At 48.3% G+C, this 24,401-nt stretch overlaps 1 protein-coding gene across 1 annotated transcript in view; it reads left to right on the forward strand.

Moving 5' to 3' along the window:
• Nucleotides 1–24,401, forward strand: part of LOC123509461 — a 304,302-nt gene that overhangs the window by 260,982 nt on the left and 18,919 nt on the right. Inside the window, 13 exon segments of the mRNA XM_045263750.1 lie at nt 2,818–3,066; nt 7,563–7,682; nt 8,348–8,532; nt 8,923–9,113; nt 10,974–12,734; nt 12,737–13,116; nt 13,119–13,554; nt 13,557–15,693; nt 15,750–15,943; nt 16,171–16,260; nt 17,033–18,976; nt 19,715–19,851; nt 20,889–24,325. Of these exon segments, the coding sequence (XP_045119685.1) occupies nt 2,818–3,066; nt 7,563–7,682; nt 8,348–8,532; nt 8,923–9,113; nt 10,974–12,734; nt 12,737–13,116; nt 13,119–13,554; nt 13,557–15,693; nt 15,750–15,943; nt 16,171–16,260; nt 17,033–18,976; nt 19,715–19,851; nt 20,889–24,325 (11,261 nt within the window).

Raw genomic sequence — 24,401 nt, forward strand, 5'->3', positions numbered from 1 at the left:
TTCTTACCTTATTCACACCACCACCACCACCAATATTGAGCCAAGAACTCACGATGTATTGCTAGCGCCGCCACAGTCCTTAGCGCGACCTTGACATCGTTGGTGACACGTTGAAAAAATTGCTGCGGAGAGACGTGAGAAAGTTGAGCGTAATGGAATACTGTGATGGAGAAGTGAAGTGTCTGCGTTACTTTGAAGAATTCCAGGTGTCGCCAGGTACACGAAAGCCAATTTACAGAAGTGCGGACGTGGACGGCCTTTTGAGAGAGAGAGAGAGAGAGAGAGAGAGAGAGAGAGAGAGAGAGAACAAGTGTGACGTCTCTCTCTCTCTCTCTCTCTCTCTCTCTCTCTCTCTCTCTCTCTCTCTCTCTCTCTCTCTCTCTCTCTCTCTCTCTCTCTCTCTCTCTCTCGTGTCTGTTTGAGAGAGAGAGAGAGAGAGAGAGAGAGAGAGAGAGAGAGAGAGAGATGAACAAGTGTGACGTAAATCTCTCTCTCTCTCTCTCTCTCTCTCTCTCTCTCTCTCTCTCTCTCTCTCTCTCTCTCTCTCTCTCTCTCTCTCTCTCTCTCTCTCTCTCTCTCTCTCTCTCTCTCTCTCTCTCTCTCTCTCTCTCTCTCTCTCTCTCTCTCTCTCTCTCTCTCTCTCTCTCTCTCTCTCTCTCTCTCTCTCTCTCTCTCTCTCTCTCTCTCTCTCTCTCTCTCTCTCTCTCTCTCTCTCTCTCTCTCTCTCTCTCTCTCTCTCACCTCATCTCTCAAACACACACGCACGTACTAACAAACCACATTACCTAATTTAAAGAAACAAGAGCTTCCATCAGTGGAGGGAGAGAGAGAGAGAGAGAGAGAGAGAGAGAGAGAGAGAGAGAGAGTGAGGTGAGGTGAGGTGAGGTGAAATATTCAAGCCTCGAGCTAAACATAGCCTCTCTTACCTTGCCCCCACCTGTCAGACCATGCCTGGTTTCCTTGCCTCACCTTGCCCCGCACAGCATCGCACAGCATCACACAGCTTCACACAGCATCACATAGCCTTTACACAGCATGTACAGAGTCTTACTTAGCCTTACACAGCATGACACAACCTACACAGTCTTGCACAGCCTCACACAACTTCACACAGCTTTACACAGCCTTACGCAGCATCACACAGCCTTACACAGCCTTACACAGCTTCACACAGCACCACACAGCATCACACAGCCGTACACAGCGTCACACAGCCTTACACAACATCACACAACCTTACACAGCCGTACACAGCATCACACAGCCTTACACAGCATCACACGGCCTTACACAGCCTCACACAACCTTACATAGCATCACACAGCTTCACACAGCACCACACAGCCTTATACAGCGTCACACAGCCTTACACAGCCCCGCATCTCATCACCCCTTACCTCTTTATCTCTTTTATCACTCTTTCTCTTACTTTGGTAGTGAGAGACTTTTTTTTTGTTTTACTCTAAAGTGTTCAGATATTCTTCTCTCCCTTGAATGTCACGTAATTGTAAAGGAAGATGGCGGTTGAGATACATAAGGTTCCATGAGAGAAGGATCGTTTCTGCCTCCTTCTCCTTTTGGTAAGAGTGGCAAACGTGTCTCTTTGAACCAGTCGAGGTAATCATTCCAGTAATCGTCACGGGTTGAGCGCCAGGGAAGGCAGAGTCACGGTTCCGTCCCTGTTACCTCCAGCGTTGTCATTTCACTTCCAGAGAGGACATTGTGCGTGGGATGGCCTCTTTTCCAAATGTTGATGATGGCTTAATTGTTTTCTCCCTCTCGAGTCTCACGTAGCGTCTGTCTAGTAGTACGTGGGTGGGAGTAAAGGTGTGTGCATGTCTGTATGTGTGTGTGTTTACGTCTCAAGAAACACTCTGCAATATGAGAGAGGAAAACATTTTACCTTTCCTTACACGACCGAAGCACATCTGGAATAGAGAGACCTACTTCCATGAAAAAAGGGGAAGAAAGAGAGAAAAAAAAAAAAAAGAGAAGAAGAGAGGTCGGCGTTTGCAGCGGGACTAGAAAATCCTTATCCAGAGGCATCACACTGGGACGGAGGTTCATGCAAGGAAGGAAAGGCGGAAATTGTGCAAGCTGTTTCATGGTCTCTTTTCCAGGAACGTGAGCGGAATAGTGAATGCCGCGGCCGTGTGGTTTATACGGATCCACATTTCCCGTATGGCGCGGCACGTGAGAGGGCGTCGCCATGATATACGTGTAGACAGGCAGACGGACAGACAGACGGATGGTGTGGAGAATATAGATAGCGAGAAGGTGAAAAGTGGCGGTGATTGTGGTGTTGGTATTAGTGATTGATGACGTGGAGGACGACGAAGGTGGAGATGAAATGTTGGAAAGAAAATATTTGATGTGAATGTGTGAAGAGAAAGACGAAAAACTGAGGGAATAGAGGAAGGGAAAGAGGAGAAGGAAACAGAGAGAGTGGAGGAGAAGGAAGGGGAAGCAGAGAGAGTGTGGAAGAAGGAAGGGGAAAGCAAACGGGAGGGAGGAGAAGGAAGGGGAAGCAGAGAGAGTGAAGGAGAAGGAAGGGGAAACAGAGAGAGTGAAGGAGAAGGAAGGGGAAGCAGAGAAAATAAAGGAGAAGGAAAGGGAAGCAGAGAGAGTGGAGGAGAAGGAAGGGGAAGCAGAAAGAGTGGAGGAGAACAAAGGGGAAGCAGAAAGAGTTGAGGAGAAGGAAGGGGAAGCAGAGAGAGTGGAGGAGAAGGAAGGAAGGAAAGAAAGAAGATGATACGAGCATTAGCATTATCAACGTTGCAAATCTCTAACAAAACCATTCCCTCTCTTCTCCAGCAGGCGTCCCCTTGCAAGAAGAAAAGCCTGCTTCCTGCCTGTCTCCGTGGGCGTGTTCCTTCCGACGAGAACGTGTACAGTAAGAGCCAGTCCGCCCACACCTCGCCCGCCCACCGCTCAGCCTCCCGAGGACAGCACCAGCAGCAGGATGGAATAGATTATGAGGATGAGAGTTACTTCAAGCGACGACCCAAGACAATCTGCTACACCGACCCGCGACGACTTTCCACCCTCGACGACACGCTAGCCAAGGTAAGAGTGAGTGAGTGAGTGACGCCTGTATTCAGAAACCTTTTGCTCTCTCTCACTACGACAGTTTTCCAAGGCCACAGAGACAATTAGCCAGGTTTTCAAGACAGTTTCTCCTTCATAAACTAGAAATCTTGCCTATCTATCACCAGATCCATAAAAAATACTCTTAGAAACTCTTTATTCTTTCACTACTACGGTTTCCCAAGGCCACACAGACAACTAACCGGATTTTCAAGACGGTTTTTCCTTATGTAAACTAGAAATCATGCCAATCTATCATCGGAACCATGAAAACATCCTTAAAAACACGAGTGGCTTCAACCCTTGGACAGTAGTGATGGTGAGAGAGCAAAGCGTTTCAGAACACAAGCCTGAGTGAGAGTGAGTGTGTCCCTCCTATGAATATTCCCTCCTGTGATAAACTTCCTGAGTCTGACGTGGTCTAATCTAATGTAACCTAAGCTACTGTAACCAGACCAAAGCTGACCTAATGTGAACTAACCTAACCAAACCTAACCTTTACGTATCCTAACCTAACTAACCTAGCCAGAACTAAGCATACCAAACCAAACCCAACCAAACTAACCTAAACAGCAAACACACACAATAAAACCCAAATCTAACCAACCCAAGGCAGTCAACCTAACTAAAACTAACCAAACCAAACCTAATCTACCGTGGGAGAATCTTAAAGGGGGAATATTCGTGGTGGAAAATTTACATATAAGGAATTTGCAGAGTACGGGTGAAATGGTAGTCGATGCGGAAGAGAAGGGAAGTAAGGCGTGGAGTGAGGAAAGAAGAGGCAGTGAGATGTGAGATGAAAGGGAGAAAGGGGGGCAGGAGTAGATTGAGGGCCACAGTGAGGGGAATGAATGATGGGAAGGGAATGAGGTGTGAAGAAAGAGAGGGGACAGATGGGATGGATGGGAAGGGATGGGTTGGAAGAGGAAGGGAAGGAAGGCGAAGGAACGGAACGAGCGAGGCGTGATGTTGCCGCTACCTTTGTCAAACTAATTATTCTACCTGACCTTATGATTGAAAGAGAGAGAGAGAGAGAGAGAGAGAGAGAGAGAGAGAGAGAGAGAGAGTCCAGCTGAGACTCTAATGAGGGAGGTGAGGGCGCAAGGGAGAGACTGTGGTGAGAGGGGGGGGGACAGGTAACAGTCTCGGGTAGCACTTGTATAACGGAGAGCTTCAGATATCGGGGTCCAGGTGTCGTTAAAGGTGGAGTTTCAGGTAAGGGCGAGGCAGCGAGTGGGTGAGGAAAGCAGGCTAGGTTTTCAGTACTGAGGCGAAGCTGTGTGTACTTATAGGCCATTTAAAAACGCTTTGTTCTCTCACCACGACTGTTTTCCAAGGCCACAGAAATGATTAGCGGGATTTTCAAGTGTTTCTCCTGTTAGTAATGTAAAATTTTGTCACTGCCTCTAGAATCTTGAAAACTTGCTTAAAAATGCTTTATTCTCCCACCATGACTATTTTCCAAGGCCTCAGAGATGAATAGTGGGGTTTTCAAGAATATTTCTGTAGTTACTAATGTAGAATTCTTGTCACTCTGCCTCTAGAACCTTAAAACTCTTTCACCATGGCTATTTTTCAAGGCCACTGGGATGGTTAGCTGGGTTTTCAAGAGTGTTAGAAATGTGTCCCAGTACTGAAAGGGTTAAGTCGAGGAAATTACAAGCTTTTCCTCTAATAATTCAAAAGTTACCTCACTTTGTTTTCTCTCCCTACATTTTAATACCGTGCTTGAATAAACCTGACCAACAAATATATTTCCTTTTACCATCAGTGTTTCCTCAGGCCATCCATCTTTCCCTTCACTCTGCGGGGTTGCTTTCCACGCGAGCTGTCCACTGCTGGCAAACAGGCTTAGAATAATGATGGTGATGGTGGACCTAAACAGATTCCTCGCTGATGACCTGTCGTTGTTGCCATGGTCGGGGTCATAAATGAGGCGGTAATGACAAGGGATTGAAGCTTGGAGTCCTGCATTTCACGAGGCTGGACTCTCTAAAGCTGTATTTCCAAACTGCCTGCATTTTTTTCCTGACTCGCTTCCCAATTATTGAAGTAATTAACGTTTACAAAGGAAAAAAGTCCAACTCTTGTGCCTCGTAACGACTTCCGTATTTACTTTCGCTTCAAGCAGCACAGGAATGCTTTTCAAACACAGCTCAACTCGCCAGACGAAATGAAAAAGAAAGAAAATATTCCTCACGCTTATTCTGTGACTTGTACACGTTCTTACTCTAACCACGATAAAGAAAATTAAGTTCATGTCAAAATTTAGAGTTTTTGCATTTATATGTAGCGTAATTAATCAAATTTAACCTCGTATTAGCAAACATTTCCGTGCTTCACCTCCACTATTTCAGAAAGGCTTTATTTAAATGTACACGAGTTTTTAAGGTGTTTTTATGGTTCTAGAGGCAGAGTGACAAGATTTCTACATTATCAATAGGAGAAACACTCTTGAAAACCTCGCTAATCATATCTGTGGCCTTGAAAAACATTCGTGGTGAGAGAGTGAGAGAGCAAAGCGTTTCTCTATACGGACCTTGTTTGTGTTGCTTTGATATTGTATAGACTTATGACTTGTATTCAACCAAAGATCCACAGTTCGCATATACCTCAAACACAGTACCTTTTCTGTATAGCTTCACAACAGTCGTACTATTCATAGGTCAACCACATTTCTACCAGGCATGCATCATTTTATATTTGCAAGTTCCCCGCACGTACACACTTGCAGCACAGGCCAGCCACGCGCCACACTCCAGCCATATTGAACCACACATCCACCGCCACACGCCTACCCTCCCATTCAGCAACATTTCTATCACTTTTGACGACAGGTTCATCCCGTCATCTGATCGGAGCGGCACGTGGCAGACATTTTTTCCCTCTATCTATCTATTTTTAGTCTCTGGTCTCACTCCACTAACGTAGGAGGGGAAAAATAAAGAAAAAACGTGTATAGCAGTTTCCCTCACATACTTCTCCCTCATGAAACTTTGTAGCTGATGAGGGAAAGAAAACTCGAGATAGTAAACTCTGCGAAAAAGAACTTGAGGAAAAAAAATGAAGAAAGAAACATAAAGAAAAACGTGAAGGAAAAAATCGTATAAAGCAGTTTCCCACACATAATTCTCCCTCATGAAACTTGGTAGCTGATGAAAGAGAAGTCAGGATAGCAAACTCCACTACAATAAACGTGAAGAAAAATCGTGAAGAAAAACATGAAGAAAATAAACGGGAAGGGAAAAAAAAATTAAAACCGTTTCCTTCACATAATTCTCCCTCACGAAACTTGGTAGCTAGTGAAAGAGAACTCGAGATAGCCAACTCCACTTGAAAAAAATTATGTACCTTTATAGTCGTTTCCCTGTTATATTTAAGCAGCAGCAACAACAACAGCAACAGCAGCAGCAAAAGTACTCGCTTATTTATCGCCAGTGTCTCTTCATTTGATAATTCCAGCGGCGGATTCTGAGTCTGCATAATTTTATGGTAAAAAAAAAAAAAAATGAGGGAACGTGACAGAATGTAATTAGCAAGATTACTCTGCTGGTTCATTATTATGCTGGACTCCTTTTTTTTTTCTTTCTCTTATTTATCATGCACCACTATTTACTTACTTACTTTCCTGTGTATCTATCGAGTTGTATGTGTATCTATCTTGTGTCTATTAGTTAAGTAAGCTGTCTCTGAATTTAAATTGTTTCTTTTTTTTCTTACTCTTATTTATCATGCACCACTATTTACTTACTTACTTTCCTGTGTATCTATCGAGTTGTATGTGTATCTATCTTGTGTCTATTAGTTAAGCTGTCTCTGTGTATTTAAACTGTTTGTCCTGTGAATCTTAACCGTTTCAGTACTGGCATGCATTTTTACCATGGGTTTTGGGTGTGATTAGACGATTTTATTTAAATTAGGAAGGGTCTGTGGAGTTCAGAAGATGAATGGCCTCAGTTTTCACTATTTTCATCCCCACACAAGTTTCTGAAGCTGTATAATATCACCAAATAGTAAGCAAAATAAGTATAAAAATGCGTCATGGTACTGAAGAGGTTATATGTATTTAACTTACTGTCCTAAGTGCCCAAACTGTATATCTTTCTACCTACTTCTTTCCTCCACCTCTTCAGTCTTTTCATCCTTCATCTTCTCAATTTCCAGTCAGGTTTCACATCCTCCTTTTCCTCTCTTCCTTCACCATCTTCTCAAGTGTCCTTCAAACTATATTTCTTTATATCTACTTTCCTCTACAGCTCCAGTATTTTCAACCTTCACCTTCACAATTCCCCGTCATTCTTCACAGTCTCATCTAGTCAAATGTCCTTCAAACTGTATTTCTTTATATCTACATATTTCCTCTCTAGCTTCAGTATTTTCATCCTTCACCTTCTGAATTCCCTGTCATTCTTCACATTCTCATCTCCCTCTCATCCATCACCATCTACTCAACCCCTCCTGCCCTTCCCCAGAGTGGCCGCGTCTCCCGCCCCCGATCGGAGGTGTCGTCAGAGGGCCACGACTCCCGCCAGACTGACGATGGAGCCACCGACCCTTCCCGACGACCCACGCAGCTTCCACTCTCTCCGGCGGCCCTCACTCAGGCGCGCCGCCCCCCCAAGACCGCGCTCGGGAAGGTAAGTGTTTGGTTCCCGTTGCTAATTCTGTACCTGTGTTGCCCAGTCCTCTCTCTCTCTCTCTCTCTCTCTCTCTCTCTCTCTCTCTCTCTCTCTCTCTCTCTCTCTCTCTCTCTCTCTCTCTCTCTCTCTCTCTCTCTCTCTCTCTCTCTCTCTCTCTCTCTCTCTCTCTCTCTCTCTCTCTCTCTCTCTCTCTCTCTCTCTCTCTCTCTCTCTCTCTCTCTCTCTCTCTCTCTCTCTCCTCTCTCTCTCTCTCTCTCTCTCTCTCTCTCTCTCTCTCTCTCTCTCTCTCTCTCTCTCTCTCTCTCTCTCTCTCTCTCTCTCTCTCTCTCTCTCTCTCTCTCTCTCTCTCTCTCTCTCTCTCTCTCTCTCTCTCTCTCTCTCTCTCTCTCTCTCTCTCTCTCTCTCTCTCTCTCTCTCTCTCTCTCTCTCTCTCTCTCAAGTCAGCACTAGCATTTGTACACGTGTCTTATGCCCGTCTTCCAAAACGCTTTCCTCTTTTGTCACGACAATTTTCCAAGGCCACAGAGACAACTAGCAGGGTTTTCTAGACTTTCAATTGGAGCTTTTGGAAAACAGTGATGGTGGGAGAGCAAAGCGTTTCAGAATAAAGGCTTTAGATGTACCTGGTCAGTAAGCCTTTCCCTCTCTCCTCAGGCTACACCCAGCAGCGGTCCGCCTTCACGCAGCCCAACACCCCCGACCTAGGCCATTCTTCGCGCTTCAGGCCTCCCGCGGGGCACGAAGGATTCCCCGACGACCGACCACAGGGACAGAAACACGTTAGCTTCCAGAAGTTCATGAGGTGAGGGAGAGAGCGAGAGAGAGAAAAAAGAGAAGTGAATGAGAGAGTTGTTAGGAGTTGTTAGAGAGCTTTAAGAAGACAAATTAACCCCTTTAGTACCAAGACACGTTTTCATATTCACTCTGCTTACTATTTAGTGATTTTATACAGCTTCAGAAACTTATGTGGGGATTAAAATAGTGAAGGCTGTGACCATTAATCATGAAATTTTCGTAGACCCTTTCCTAATGTCAATATAATTGTGTAATCAAACCCAAACTCAAGGTAGAAATGAGTTCCAGTACTGAAGGGCTTAAGAGGACAAATTAATGGGTCACTTATTGTAGCTTCCTTTGTGTTAATCATGTTCTTTCTCAAATTGCCTCTCTGATCCCCTCCCCTTCCGCACAGCCGATCCTTGACGGAGGGGCGCCTGGAGGAGAAAGGGCTGGACGAGGGCGAGGGCCGGGCAGGATGCAGAGGAACAGGGGAGTCAAGGAGCCACGAGAGACTGCTAGACGCCCGACGCTCGCCAGACTATCTAGAACAACGTGCCCTCGATCAACTCCTGGCGCCTGTGCTCACCAAGGCTCTCCTGCAAGGTGGGTATTGGCTGCTGCTCCCGCTACTTCTACTCCTTCAGGATAATGTGATATACAGTGTGGGTGTGGACTTTTGTGGTAAATTTTTTGTGTTTATTTTATTTTTTTAGGGAGGTTTGATACGTGTGTGTGTGTGTGTGTGTGTGTGTGTGTGTGTGTGTGTGTGTGTGTGTGTGTGTGTGTGTGTGTGTCAGGTGGTGGGCAGGTGTGGCCGTGACAGGTGTAGGAGAGGTGGGCTGTCACGTGGGAGGGTCGCTGGGCCATGGACGTGCTGTACTAAAAGGTCACCGTTCTTTGGTGCCTTTTTTTTCATTCTTTCATTTATTTCATTCTTTATGTATTTTGATTTATATTTTTGTTTGTGTCCATTCGTTTTATTTGTTCGTTTGTTTTCAGGTATGAATACGTATTTTCAGATTACTGTCAGTGTGTTACAGTAAGCGATACCCAGCTGGTCATGTCTTTGGCTTCCCTGCTGTTGGTTTTAGGTGGTGGTGGTGACGGTTGTGGTGGTAGTGGAGACGGTGGTAAGGGTGGTGATGGTAGCAGTGGTGGTGGTGGTAGTGCTTGTTTTAATAGTAGTGGTGATGGTATTAGATAGAACTGATGGTGATGATGGTGGTGGAATATGCATCTTTATATCTCTTCTTATATTGTGCGTATATGTGTGTGTGTGTGTGTGTGTGTGTGTGTGTGTGTGTGTGTGTGTGTGTGTGTGTGTGTGTGTGTAAGGGCTCTGATGTCACAGTACATCTGTTCTGTGATTGGTCCTTCCCTTCTGACTTGCCCCCGTCCCATTGGTTAACTCACCCAGTCTTCTCTAAGTCTGTGTAATATAAGTGAAGTGAAATATTACTCTGTTTACGTCACCAATTGTTGTCTTCATCTCAACAGCATTATTTTCATGACGTACCCTTGTCCACCTCCTGTCAGCCATCTCCTCTGTAACGTTATCCTCTCCTGCCCATTGATAAATTTCCCACTTGCTTCTATTCCGCCTTAATAATCTTAATCTATCTCCATTTTTGCAGTGAGTCTGTCGTTTCCTTTTTAATATTCACTATATATTTTTTTTCATTTTTTTTTGGCTTTCTCTTATTTCTGTCAGTGTGCAGTATGTGCCGCCAAACCCAAGCTTGTTATTTACCAGTCATGTGATCATTTCTGTCAACACCTCCCGTGACGCCACTCCCTTTGCCACAGTTTGATTGGCTTCCTGTCGCCCGGTGTATCCGACGTCACTGTTATGACTGAACAAGGTGCGTGTGGTCGCTCTCTCACGCCGCCAGAACTGCGCATGCGCCTGTGTGGCAGAGCATGGCTGCCTTATATACTCAGCTGAAAATACTAAGCCTACTCACAGCCGAGGATTGTGTAGCTCGCTGGTGTGTCAGCTGTAGGATCACCCAGGTAGATGCGGTTTCCCAATTCACGACGTCATTATCTATACTTTATCTGGGAGCTAATTGGTTGGTTGAGGAAAGCTTTGGCCAATCAGGTAGACTCTAGCTATCACTTGGCTCTGCAGGACCTTACTGAGAGAGGCCTTGTCAGTAGTGTTGTAGCGGTGAGGATGAGTTGTTGCAGATAATCAATGTCTTATTTCATACTTAACGTGAGTCCAGTAACTTTTTCATTTCATCCTGGGGTCTGCGAGAGCGACATGACAGTCACTTCACCCAGGAAGCGGCCTCATCACCCTCACCTCACCAGAACACCAGACTTAGCCATCTCACTCATCCCACCATTACCCGCCACACCATCTAGTGAGTCCACATCACATGCACACTGCTCGCCTCACTCACCGCGCAAATCGCCGCTGGTCGGCTCGTAGTAACAATTTCCCGTTCGTCCACTCAGACCCAGGACACAAGAAACACAGAAAACAGTCTCAGGAGGTCTCCAAGAGGTCAGGGGGTCAAGAGGGCAACTCAGAGGCAGGGCGAAGGTCGCACTCCACCACGCCGTCCATGAAGAGGAAGGGAAAGGAAAAGAAAACAATCGCAATTCAAACGGAGGCGCAGGAAGAGGTGGAGAATCCGCAAGGGGAGAGAGGGCGGGAGGAGGGAGGGGGGCAGGTCCCACCGAGTGAAAAGGCAACAAAGCGCCAAAAGAAGAAGAAAAAAGCTGCTTCACCCACTGAAGAACCTAAAAAAACACACAAGGAAACCGTCCACTTTAGCGACCAACAGGAACCGCCACCGAAGCCTCCACTCACCAACCCTGATGGGCCTACGAAACCCAGGAGTCCTAGGGACACTGCCAAGAAGCAAGGCCAAAAGAGTGGAGATGGACAAACTCGTCCAGCCACAAAAGGTGTTTTGAAATCTCCATCCTCTACCAGTAAGGTTTCCATGGCAATACAGACAGACGTGGAGACACCCCTTGTGTTATTTGATGACCCTTGCTTCCCGCCAGAAGAGCTGGACACGAGCACTGACTGGCAGGGGGAAGAGAGCTCCGTAGAGTGGCACACAAGCGCCAGCTCTCTTGCTTGGCACACTGACGGAAGCTCCTTCGCCTGGCAGCCTAACGTGAGCTCCTCCAGCAGACTGGCAGATGTCACTTATCCTGGCTTCAGGACGGACTTCAGTCCTTTCCCTACGGACTCTCGTGAAGGAAGTGATGACGAGGAATGTTCGCACTTCGATTTTTTCAAGTGGAAATCCACTGGAGATCGTGATGCAACGGCGTCAGCTGCTTCAGGAGACGCAAGTCGAGGAGGCAGGAGTCACTCATCACACAAGACTTCAGAAGCCTCTGATAACCGCAAGTCTGCAAGTAAAAAGAAAGAATCAGATAGCACCAAGAAAGAAACTATGCAGGGAAACCTGAAGAAGAGCAATCCCAAATTAAAGGATCAAGGCAGTGACGGACTTCGGGAAGCGAAGGAAGACAATTACGATCCAGAAGTGCTTGCTCGTCGACTTCGATTCCGTCGACAGATGGCGGAGGAATTCCTGCAGACAGGTGCCACGGGCGAGGCCAGCACTCTGCCAATCGGAGAGAGAAGTGGCCAGTCTGGCACAACTCTTAGCTCCACCAACACTGCCTCCACTTTTCCCAGGAATCATGAAAAAACAGCTAAATCTTCCAAGACTCCTGGTTTATCTCCCGAGTCTCAAAGTAAAAAGGAAAGCAAACTTCAGGTAGAGAGTAATCGGACGTGGCCAAAGCGATCGGTTGATTCAGAGAGGTCTGATGACATAGACCTGAGAGCGCTGGACGCCATTCGTGATACTAAGTTATACGACCGTTCCAGAGCAACTGAACGGAATCCTGTGCATAAAACGAGTCACCTTCAAATTAACCTCGTGTATCCAAGTAGTCAGGCCAAGGGACACGCTGGTGAAGTCGAGGGGAGTGAGAGCAGGAATCGTGTCCAGTTCTTCAGCACCAAGCAGCCAGAAGTGGTGCAAGACCAGCAAGTACGGGATGTTGCTGCTCGGCGAGTTAACATCACTGTCACTCCGCCGTCACAGGAGAGGAAAAAGCCACCACAAACCGAAATTTCTGACGAGTATCCAAGAAGTGACACAGACATAAAGCCCTCGCCACCTGGCAAGAAAGGCTCCTCCAGGGGAGAAGGCAGCAAGAGCGTCCAGAGGAAGAAAAAGAGTAGCCAAAGGACCTGACTGAGGTGACCTCTGCCGCGAAGTTAGTGAAGCCTCAAGAAGTGAAGGAGGTCGAGGTCGAGCAGCCAAAAGTGAGACCGGGGATTCTCAGAAAGCACAACTTGAACCCTACCCCTTGCTACACCACCGACACCAGCTCCACCGTGACCAACACTGACTCTGTTGGGCGGCGGGTGCGGCGGGTCAAGAAAAAGACTATGGCCATACAGACCGAGCAGTGCGACAGCGTCATTCCAGAACAAAGGGAAGAAACACATGACATACCAAGAAACGCAAGAGATGAAGTTACAGATGACACAAGACAACGAAGGGAGTTGCCTGCATCTGCGTCCCCTGTAGCGAAAGGAAACGACGCGTCAAGAGAAACATGAGTCCCGCGGCCACACCAACTACGTCACTGCGCCGCAAGAAAAACGTGCCACAAAAGTCTATGTGTATTCAGGCAGATTATTCGCTCGATAATCCTGATGGTGAACCTGCGGCTTCCGTGCAACACTCTCGAGAGGGCCACAAGTTAACATGGAGTAAAGGCGTAGCTTCTGACCCGTCAACACTCCCTCAGAATGACTTGAATCCCAAGATGGCGTCTTTAGAGAAACGTCGGGCAAGGGAAAAAAAGACTGAAGAGGACGGGAGCAACAAGCACGATGTTGGCGCCGCCAGCACACACAGTAACACCAGTTCACTCCGCCGTGTGAGGAAGGTGAGGAAGGCCACAGCCACCACGCAGACCGATGATTCTCCTTTGGACAAGCCGGATTCTCCACGACCTTCTGACGCGATGGACACGGTGTCAGTCTGCACAGCTTCCTAAGGCGCATCAGAAAAGTTGAGAAACGAACAGTGTCGCAGCAGACGGATGAAGTGATTCCAGTGAATTATCAGATATTCAGTCCTTCCGTCCCTCGAATACATGTCCCTGAAGCCGAGGGACTGCGGCCTCCTGCCAGTTTAAGCGCGTCCCGTCCGTCAGGATCTCTCATCTACGTGAACATTCCTGGGGCGCTGCTTGAGATGGAGTCTGGGAATGACGCGGACGTGAGCGACGCGGAGAGCGAGACAAAGAACAAGAGTGTGTGTCCGATGGTTGCTTACGGAAAGGGTTTTGCGAGGAGAACCGGTGACGAGGACGAGTACGAATCTTATCCGGAAGTTCAGGTGGATGCATGGGCGGCTGCTGCTGCTTACATGCCCTCTGAGCCCCCGGTTGTAGAGAGTCGGTGTGTGCTGAACATCTCCCGCTTGAACATTAGCTACGGTATAGAGCGAGAGATACAGATCCAGGAGCCTGATGGGGAGAGTGACCGTGAGGGGGAGAGCGGCGCCCCTGATGGTGAAAGTGACGGTGATCTGATTGGTGCTCCTGACGGTGAAAGTGATGGCGAGGGAGACCATGTTTTAGCCCAAGCCGGTGAAAGTGATGATGGTGACGCGCTTGTACCGCGCGATGATGACAACAGTGGTGCTCCGGATGGTGAAAGTGACCATGAGGGTGACTTAAGTACCCACGTAGGTGAAGACGAGGACGCTGCCTCGAATCGTGTTGAAGGGAACGAAAATGAAGATTACATTGGTGCTCCTGACGGGGAAAGTGATCACGAGTCGGGTCAGACAGGGGTCACCGGCAGTGGAAGTGACATTATAGTGCTGGTGAATCCTTATGACCAATACTCGGCGAACGAAAGTGACGATCAGGATTCTGGTAGCGGGATAAGGGTGAGGGATGTGAGCTGCATGACAAGCAACCCGCCAACCTCATGTTCGGAAGGTGAAGTGGACCCTGACGAAGAGACGGAGGAAAGTGACGCTGTTTTTGACCTTTACCAAGTTCACTGTCGCTTGAAGGAAGATGACAGTGAAAGCGACGACTTTGTGTACGACCCTGTGTTCTATTTTTGTGGAGTTGGTCACGAAAAGAGGGATGAACAACACGGACGGGAAGACAATGTGGGGAAAAGTGCTGAAGTGAGCAGTGATGACACGAGAAAGAAAGAAAACATGGGAAGAAAAAGTGATGTTGAAAAAAACGCCATGCGAGTCCCAAACGTTGATGCGAAACTAAAGAGCAGTGACAACGAAAGTGACACAAAAATCAGGGAAAATAAGACAGTGAAAGGTGACGAGATTAGTGAAAGTGATGAGGATGTGATAATGAGAGGAATTGGTGCGTTTTATGTGACTCACCATCAGAGCTCCTCCGATGGCCCAGAAAACATTAGAGCGGTGGAGGAAGCGAGGAGTCAGAGAAAAGAGCAGCAGGGTGAGAAAGATGTGAAAGAGAAGGACAAATCTGTAGAAAAAACAGAAGAGGAGGAAGACGACCCAGCAGTTAACGTAATGAAAAATGAAGCTGGGAGAACCTTTAGGGAAAACAGAAGTGAGAGAAGTGTGGACACTGCAAATATTAAAGTAGAGGCATCAGGAAAAAATAAAGGGAAGGAACCTGCAGACGTTGAGGAAGAGGTAGACACTTGGGTCACTGGGGAAGATAAGGATAAGAGGAAGAGAATCAGTAGAATTGTCAAAGGGAAGAGACACAATAGAGGAGAGGAAAGTGAAACCAGCGATGGAGGGAGAGGCGAGGAAAGCTCAGACAGTAAAGAATATCCCTGTAGATGTCAAAAAACTAAAATCAACAACCCAGCGAACGTTAGTGAGCAGGCGACGTTAGCTGGTGATCGCGTGAAAGTAGAATTTAAACATTCCACCAATGTTTCAAATAATACATTGCTGCCTCTCGTCCTTACTAGCTCAGAGGACATTACTTCTCATACCTCCTCTTCTCCCTCCATCCCTTCACCATCCCCTCCTCCGCCCGTGCCTTCCAATCCATCACACGGTAACCAAAGACGGAGAGAGGATCAGGACAGAATCACCGCGGCACTTGGGAGAAAACACAGTGCTAGGAGGAAGGGAAGGGAGAACCAGACCAAAAGAGAGGTTTCGTAGGTTGTGACGTCATCATTTCCCCAGAGTCTTACGCAGGTGACTCCCCCATCAGGCAGGTGTTGGACGATTCCCAGGGGCGTTCCGTAGTTGGGGAAGTGAGCGGGAGGGAGGACGAGCAGGAACCTTCAATTCTAGACGACCAGAGGGACATGAGGGAACACCAAGCAGGGGAGAGAGATCCGAGTGAGGTCAGAGGGGAATCAACAGGAGTGAGTGAGGAATGTACTGTGTTGGTGAAGGTTGATAGTGATGTGAGGGACGATACAGGGATGTGGGAGGGAAAGCGACAGATGTAGAAGTTACAGCTTTAACCGAAGATCGGAAGGAAGAGGAGGCAAATCTGGAGAGCGCAACAGGTATAGAAGACGAGAAATGTGTTGGGAATGAGGCGACAGATGTAGGGAAGAAAGAAACAGGCATGGACGATGTGACAAGTGTAGGACATGAAACAATAAAGACAGGTAATACGACAGGTTCAGAGCAGGAGCAGGCGGGTACAGAGCAAGGTGAACTAGGTGAGCAGGACGCAACACCTGTGGAAACTGATGTGACAGGTGTGGCAGGTACGACAGATCAGATGGACACGAAAGAAAATGGGAGAAGATCCAAAGACACACGTGAGAGGAGAGAAAGTGTATCGAAGGTCATAGGGAAAAAAAAACGGTGCACGGAAGCTGTTGATGATACTCCAACGTCCCCAGTATCTCCTCCTCCTCCTCCTCCTCCTCCTCCTCCTCCTCCTCCTCCTCCTCCTCCTCCTCCTCCTCCTCCTCCTCACCGACACAGACACCCAGAGGAAAGAGATGAACAGAAAAGAAAACAAAAAAATCGTCCCCAGGAAAAAGACAATAGAGAAAAAATGCAACTCGTCCATTCATCTTCTCCTCCTCCTCCACCCTCTACTTCCCCACCTGTTGTTCCTCGTATATCTTCTCCCTCTCCTTCCCCTCCTCCTCCCCCATATTCTCCTCCACCTTTTCCTCCTCCTCCTCCTGTTCCCCCTCGCTCTTCCAATCGGTCTCCTCCACCAGTTCCTCCTCCGCCACCAGAAAGAGAAAAGGTAAATGAGAATGTAAACAATTTAGAACCTTCTGAAGATGTAGAGAAAGATGAGAGAAGCAGAAGTGCTCAGAATGAAAATGAAAAAAAAGACGAAAGGAGGAAGAACATCCGGGACAGGAGAAACAGAAAGATAGAGAGGTGACTGATGAAAGCAATCACAACGCCTCAGAAATTGACACTGCCCGAGGAATACAGGGAGTCACTAGTGAGGCCTCAGGAACATTACTGCTGGAAGACAATGAAGGGATGGAGGACTCGAAAGATGACCAGGAGGAAGAGCTCAGGAAAAAAAAGATGAGGAAACGAGTGGAAAGAGAAATGAGCATGCAATGGAAGAGGGAAAAGGAGAAAAAGAGGAATATGAAGTTCCAAAGGATGATGGAATGAGTAGTACAAAAGATATTGATAAAAGGGAGGAAGAGAAGAGGAGAACAATGGAAGAAGAGGAAAGTAATGTAACTGATAATAAAAAAGTGGAAAAGGAAGTGATGGATGATGATGAGAGTCTGGAGCGTCGCAGCAGTGTTTTAAAAGATGAAATGACGATGGAAAGGAAACAAAAAGAGGAAACACCAGAAGAAGAAGGTGTGGCGGAGGAAAAGGTGGCGGAAGAAGAAATGGACAAGAAAAGGGAACAGAGTAATAAAGGAGAAAACGAAAAGGTAGTTGAAAAAGAGGAAAAAGTTGTATTAGACGGAAAGTATGGTGGTATGGAGGAGAAGGATATAGAGAACAAATACACCACTGGAAATAGTAACGAAGAAAAGGAAGAGGGGAAGAGAGAGAGAGATGATACAAAAGAGGATGATATCGAGGAAGATGATGGAGACTTGGCTGAAGATGAAATGAAAGTTATAGCGGATGATTTTGAAGAAGATTACTGGGACTTTATGGAGAAGAAAGCGACCTTGGCATCCTTCGATCTGGGTCCCACGTTCAGTGAAGACGACGACGTGGTGGTCATTACGTACAGAAAACCAGGTGAGGGGAAGGACAAGAAAGCCACAGACGAGAGCACAAAGCACATTAAAGCAGAGAGGGCCGAGGACGAAGTAACACAAGAGGGGACAGAAGCATTTAAACATGGTGAGACTCCCAGCAGTCTAGACACAGTTGATTCCAAATTGACAGACTGTGGACAGAATTCTAAGAGAAATGTTGAGAGAGACGCCCCGAAGACGATAGAAGGGAGACAGGAAGAGAAGGAGAGGTGGAAACGGCCACGAAAGCCCCGAAGTAGAAAACCTCAGGAAGGGAAACCAGTAGAGAGGGTGGCGAGTGTTGAGAGAAGACAAGGCAAAGAAGAGAGACGTCCAGATCTTGATGATGAGAGAGGTGCTGTTCCCAGAGAAGCAAGGAGAAGAAGAAGACGACCAAGAGCGAGGAAGCACTCAAAAAAGAGAGAAGGCAAACAAACTCTCAAAGAGGCGGAGGAATCCCAGATTGAAATTAGAAATGTTGGAGAGATCCAGAACCAAAATGCTGCAAATCAGATGCAAAAAGCAATTCCAGGAAAGGGAAAAATTGACAAAAAGCAAACAAATGTTACAGAGAATACTCAAGATGAAGGACGCTTACAGAGCCAAGGTGTGGCGGCAGAAAGGCACACTAAGACCCAGGAGAAGACGCCTCGCATACCAAAAACCGAAAAACAGTTGAGAACCCGACTGTGGGTGGACGAAGTGGACGAGGACGGGGAGTGGGGAGCTAAGCAGGGGGCTGTTGGGGGAGGGGAGAGCGTGACCGAGACCTCCGTGTCAGGGACGGCGACAGAGGACGATGCTTCCTATTATGAGGAGGACGAGAGCGAAGAGGTGGGAGAGGGAGGGGGGGAGCAGGACGCCTTGGAGGAGTACATAATGCTGCGTGAGGGCGACTGTTTGGAGGAGATGCTTGCCACGGACCTCATCTTCAGTGACGTGTTCCAAGGCTATGCAGACGCTGATGTGATGACAGACGGGTCGCTTGGAGCCGACGAGGAATGTGAGGCTCGCCTGGGGCGTGACAATCTGCTCCTCGACGTGACCCCATCAGCCGGCACTGACACCTCGGTAGAGCGCCCTGACGCAGCCTCTCGTGGAGTGGGTCATGACCTCCTCAGTGTCGGAAGTGACCATGTAGCTGACCGGGTCGCCCAAGCCTCAGAGAGGGAGGGAGGCGAGGAAGCCTCGCAGGATGACAGCTCTCAGGCAGGGGAGGCGGGAGGCCATTTAAAAGGTCAGTAGCCTTGACCCTGCCTCGAGTTGATCCGACTTGACCTTACACTGGCTGTCCAATAACACCCCTGACTGGTGTGCCTAACAAGGTGCCACTAACGAGCTAATTATGAGATTCCTAGATCGGCAGCGTCGCCGGGCGAGGCGATGACGCCAGACCTGAGGCTGCGCGTCGCTGCCGGGCTTTGCACGTGCTAGAGAGCATAGACATACCACTCCCCCAACCCCACACACGATGCCACACATTCAGCACATGAGTCACCGAGCACTGCCTCAGCCTCAGAGTAATGCTGCGCTGGGAGGAGGGAGGGTGAGGGTCTCGGGCTCAGGCACAGTCGCTCGTCTCCCTCACCACTCATCGTGTCATCACCTGAGTTTCTCCTCGAATCTTTCTTTGAATCTCTTAAGTGACAGATTTTTTCTTTGATCCTTCTATATGAACACCTCATGAATTGAAATAATCCATTCAAGCACTACTAATCATACACCATTACTTCTCATCTCAGTCCTGACGACTCTCCGCTCCACCCACAGCCTCACGCTCCACCCTCACATGGCTTTCTGTGCCTTGAATGCTCCCTGTTGACTGCCTCTTCACCAGACTTGTCTAACCCTTCCTCCCTCCCCTCCCTCCTCCTTTCCTTCCCTCTTCTTCCTCTTTCTTCACTCCCTTCCCTCTTCACGCATTCCCTTCCCCTCCAGAGACTCGCAGGACACCCTTAAACACACCCTCCCGCAGAGAGTGCAACCTCCCTTTACCCTCCCGACACAGAAAAGCTGAAGCGGTCTTGCATGAGGACCCAAGCCACGCAGACCGACGTCGGGGTGGTGAGGAAGTCCCTGCCTCATCTGCCGCTCAGTCCTGCCGAGGAGAAGGTGGGAAACCGTCCGCCCTCCAGCCCACAGCCTCAGCCGCGTCCTGCACGCTTAGAGTGTCCCTTCTCAGCCACGCTCCTCAACGCCCCGCCCGGCCCCGCACGGCCACCGTTCTCGCCCTCCCAAACACCCATGTGTAGACTTTTTATGCTTTCTAAATTAGCTTTGTCTGAAAACTTCATTCATAACCTGTAAACTTCATTCATAACCTGTAGTCATTGATGTCAGTGAAGTATCGGCAGGCGCGAGTAAGGTGTGGGCGTGGGCGTGAGCATGGTTACCTGGGGCGTGAACGAGACTGCACGGCTGGATTGTAATTTTATTTAAACTTGATCTCTCCGTGTGGTGCGTCCTTCTCTCCCTCCCCGGGACGCCGCGGCACAATACAGGCTGGTTGGACAGCGTCGTTTTAGGGGAAGGGGGAAGTAGACCCAAAGTGAACTAGAGTCCTATTAACATGTTGCTCGTAGTGACGGAATGCAGGTTTACTCTGAATTGCATCTTTTAGAATGTAAAAGTTGTTTGTGGATTGCATGCGTGGCTTTTGTAGACTGTTTGTTATTATTATTTTCTATTTAGTTTAAGTGCTGATGTATCCCTAAATCTTTGTTCAGTATAAGGCGCCATGTACACCTACCATCTTAATATCTAAATTAAATGAAGCAGGGGAGGTGCGATGTTGTACAGCAGACTCATCCACCTGGAGCTTCAACGAGGATGAATCATCACAGTCGCCAGAGTTTATTCAAGGTTCAAGCCATTAAGTGTCAGATGTGTTGACATCTCATCTATCCTCGCATTCCTAAGTCTCGGTACTTCATGTATATATAAAGCCTTTCTTGCCCATTTTCCCATCAGACTACCTGAATCAAGGATCACGGACTAGAATGTGATGGATGGCACGGCTTAAGCTTTGGTTTTTAATGTAACATCTCGCGACTCTTTATGTGGTCCAGAGTTATTACTGTAGGAGTTCCTGACTCTTTTGAAGCTGTCTCACGCTCCATGACTGCCTCTAGAATTGTCCTTTCCCACAGGCTGAGATGATCTCCCAGGGAGCTCAGACCAACGGCGACGGCGGGCGACGGAAGCTGGTGAAGAGCCTGTCGGAAGTGGCGCGGTACGAGGGTCTCCAATACGAGATCTACGACCTAGACGACCTTTACTATCCACAGGAGCAGCCATCGCTTGCCCGAACCTTGTCTGATGGTCCCCCGCCCTGTCCCCCAAGGTTTTCTACCTATGACATCCCCCTAGATGAAGGACCCCCGCCCCCTCCCCCTCTAAAGTTTCGGCAGAATTACGACGAGATATTTGATGTCTCGCCGCGCAAGCCTCGTCGGGGCCTTCTACAGAAGACGCTGTCAGAGGGCGAGATATTGTCTGAACGGCGGAAAGCTTTAAGCATGGCCTCAGGCTATCTTGAAGTGGACATAAACGGTTATAGTGACAACGAGGAAGAAGTAATTGAGCCGCAGTGTGTGGACGAAGTGGCACGTGACCTCTCCCGCAGCAGGATATTCACGCCAGAGTCCTTCATAGAGGAAGAAGAAGAATTCCATGAAAATATGTTGCACAAAGAAATTCTACCAAGTCTTTCGTCCTACGAGAGAAAGCTGTCACAAATATCTACCGACTCAGAGTTGAAAACATTTGATCCAAATGAATTTCGTACTGAAGAGCACCTGAGGGGCCAGCTTGTAGCCCTCTCACTGGACTCTCTAGTGGAGGCAGGGCCCTGCCTCACAGACAACAGCAGCCAGATACTCGAAGGAAGCATTCCCCGTGAAAACTCACCCATTCTGTGTGCAGGTACACCAAGCGAAAGTACGGGCGGTGCAGAGTTTGGAGACCACTTCGAGGAGTCCATGAGTGAGAGTCAGGTGACAGTGCTGCAGAGGACAGTGGTGCCGTCCTCACAGATCATCACATCAGACTCTGAGAATGGCAGCTTCCATCTTACTGATCACTCCTCAGCTGCCACTACGCCCTCTACCAGACACAAGAACATTCACGCTACTGGCAGCTTTGAGGAAGATCTCGAGGATGACTTGCTTCCTCGTCTACGGGTAACGAATCTCGTCCACAGCACTACAACTCTTTCCTCGATTGAAGATGAACCGACGAGTATCAGCGAGAACGTGGTGTCGGACAGCTCTCAGGGGGCCGTTACCAACAGCACCACCTCCAGCGAAGTTGACAAAGCCGTGTGTGGCTCGACAGACAATGATTATAGCTCAATACGCAGTGGAGAATCCTTAACAATAAAGTCTGAGACAGTAGAGGAAGAAGAATTTGAAGGTGAAATTGTGATTGAGGAAAACATGTTGGCACGTTTAGTTCAAGAGCTGAAGGGTGGAGAAATGGCCTACCACATGCCAATCAAAACAGACTTTCGGGACGATGCACGTCGTCTCGCATCCCCGGAGTCCGACTCGTCCAGCAGTCTCTTCACGGAGCAGGAAACGTCCAGGAGTCCAGTGTCTGGCACTACAAACACCATCACATCCAAGTCCGACCTCTCCCGTACCGACTCTCATCCAACCGACCAGTCAGAGACCTCGGAAGACTACGTGACTGCCACCGAGAACAGCATGCATGATCACGATGTGCGGCGCAGCTACTTCATGGAGGAGCGACACGTGTCCTCACCTCCCAGAATGGACGACATCTATGAGGACGAGGCACTAACACCAAAGATCCTCAGCCCAGAAATGAGTGATGTACTGGCTGGCTTCCATGACCATCACGAACTCAGTGACATCGCCGAAGCTGTCAGCAGTGTGGCGAGCGACTTTGAAACAGCACAAGATCTTACTTCTCCAGATGGTGACACCACCACCTCTGCTAGTTATTATATCGACCACTCACTTGACTCAGATCCTGGAACTGAGACCAAGACAAAACCTGAATTACCCCCAAAACCAGCACTCTTCCCAAAACCCGACAAATCAGACAAAATCTCACCATCAAGCGAAAGTCTTTTTGAGGCTGATGAAATTCCAGGGCAGGATGACGTGGAAGTGGTGGTGAGGCGGCGGGAGAAGAACGCCGAGGAAAGCAGAACAGGAGCCATCAAGAAACGATATTCTGCAGGTAGTAAAGTCGCCAAGGACGACAACAGGAGGTACTCAAGGTATTTTGAAGATAATGACAAGGGTGAACTGTCCGAGGTGCGTGGACAGAGTTATCCAGCTTCCTGGTCCGAAGAAGACAGAGAAAAAGCAAAACAAACCATGAAGCTCGATTTTCCTCCAGGAGTAACCATGTTTGGCGAGGCCCCAGCTTGGACTGACGCAGATAGTCTCAAATTAGATGCAGAGAAGAAACTAAGAGTCTTTGAGAAGCCAAAAAAATCCGTTAAAATCGACTTGGCAAGTGTGGAGGACCTTCAAGCTATGAGATCCGCGAATGAAACCATGGTAGAGAAGGACAGCGAAGCCCCAGCAGTCGAGATGAGGCAGACAAAAGTCAAACACGACAAGGTGAAACGGAAGTCTGAGGAGGTGACCACGCCTGGTATGGTGCGCAGCCCAGCCATGCACGAGGGCTTCAGATTAGAGGATTGGACTCCAGTACGTACCCCAGTCACTCCTGATAGATCTCTGGATGTGGATTCTTCTGATGATTCATATTCTGAGGCACCCAGACATCCTCCCAAAGGACGAAGTCCGAGGAGGAGGTCGAAGGACAGTCCTGGAAAAAAAGGTGAAAGTCTGAGTCGCCCTGCAGAAAGTCCTTTAAAGCAAGGGAGTGAGAGGCCAGGCACAGGAAAAACAACTGGAAAAACTAGGGAGAGTTCTAGATTTGTTGTGAGGGAGAGTCCAGAAAGAATAATAAAGCAAAGCCCAAAACGGCCAGTCCCCCAACAGCCAAGCCCTGTGAGAGAGAGCCCGGTTATTAGGACCGAAAAGTCCACCGCACGTCCTCTGGAAATGCAACAGCGACAAAGCCCCACCAGAGTCTTAAAGACTTCAGTCGTGGAGTCTGGAAGGAAGTCTGCCGAGATCAACGAGCCTGCTAAACCTCTCACAGAAACGTCCACGGCGGGAAGGGAGACCCAAGATCGACTGAAGCCAGCAGGGCCTGTCACAGGCTACCTGAGGGCTGGAAGCTTGAGCCCTACCTCACGGGAGCGACCGTTGCAACTGCCAGAAAGCAAATTACTCACCATTACACCTTTGAGGGATTCACAGAGGAGTGTAGAGTCATTGAGGTCGATGAGCCCAGGATCTGATAATGTATTTTTGAGCGGAAGCCGAGAACAGCTGGACGAGGAGCCACGGGCAGGACTTTGTGCACAGTGTGGGGAGAGGCCTGCTTCGCGAGAAGGGCTTCTGCGGCCCAACACCACAGCTGATGTCGCTGAGGAAAGACGATTATCCGAGAGAGAAAGAGATACCTCTCGTCAGCGACCAACGGCCACCCATCGCGCGAAATCTGAAGAAAGAGGTTCTTTTTCCAGGGAGTGGGGGTGAGTGACTTTGTTAAACACTTAAAATCATTCATGTTTCTTATTTGACATTTGAAATTGTCATCTTTGCTATTTT

The sequence above is a fragment of the Portunus trituberculatus genome, chromosome 27 (assembly GCF_017591435.1).
Source record: "Portunus trituberculatus isolate SZX2019 chromosome 27, ASM1759143v1, whole genome shotgun sequence".
Taxonomy (NCBI): Eukaryota; Metazoa; Arthropoda; class Malacostraca; order Decapoda; family Portunidae; genus Portunus; species Portunus trituberculatus.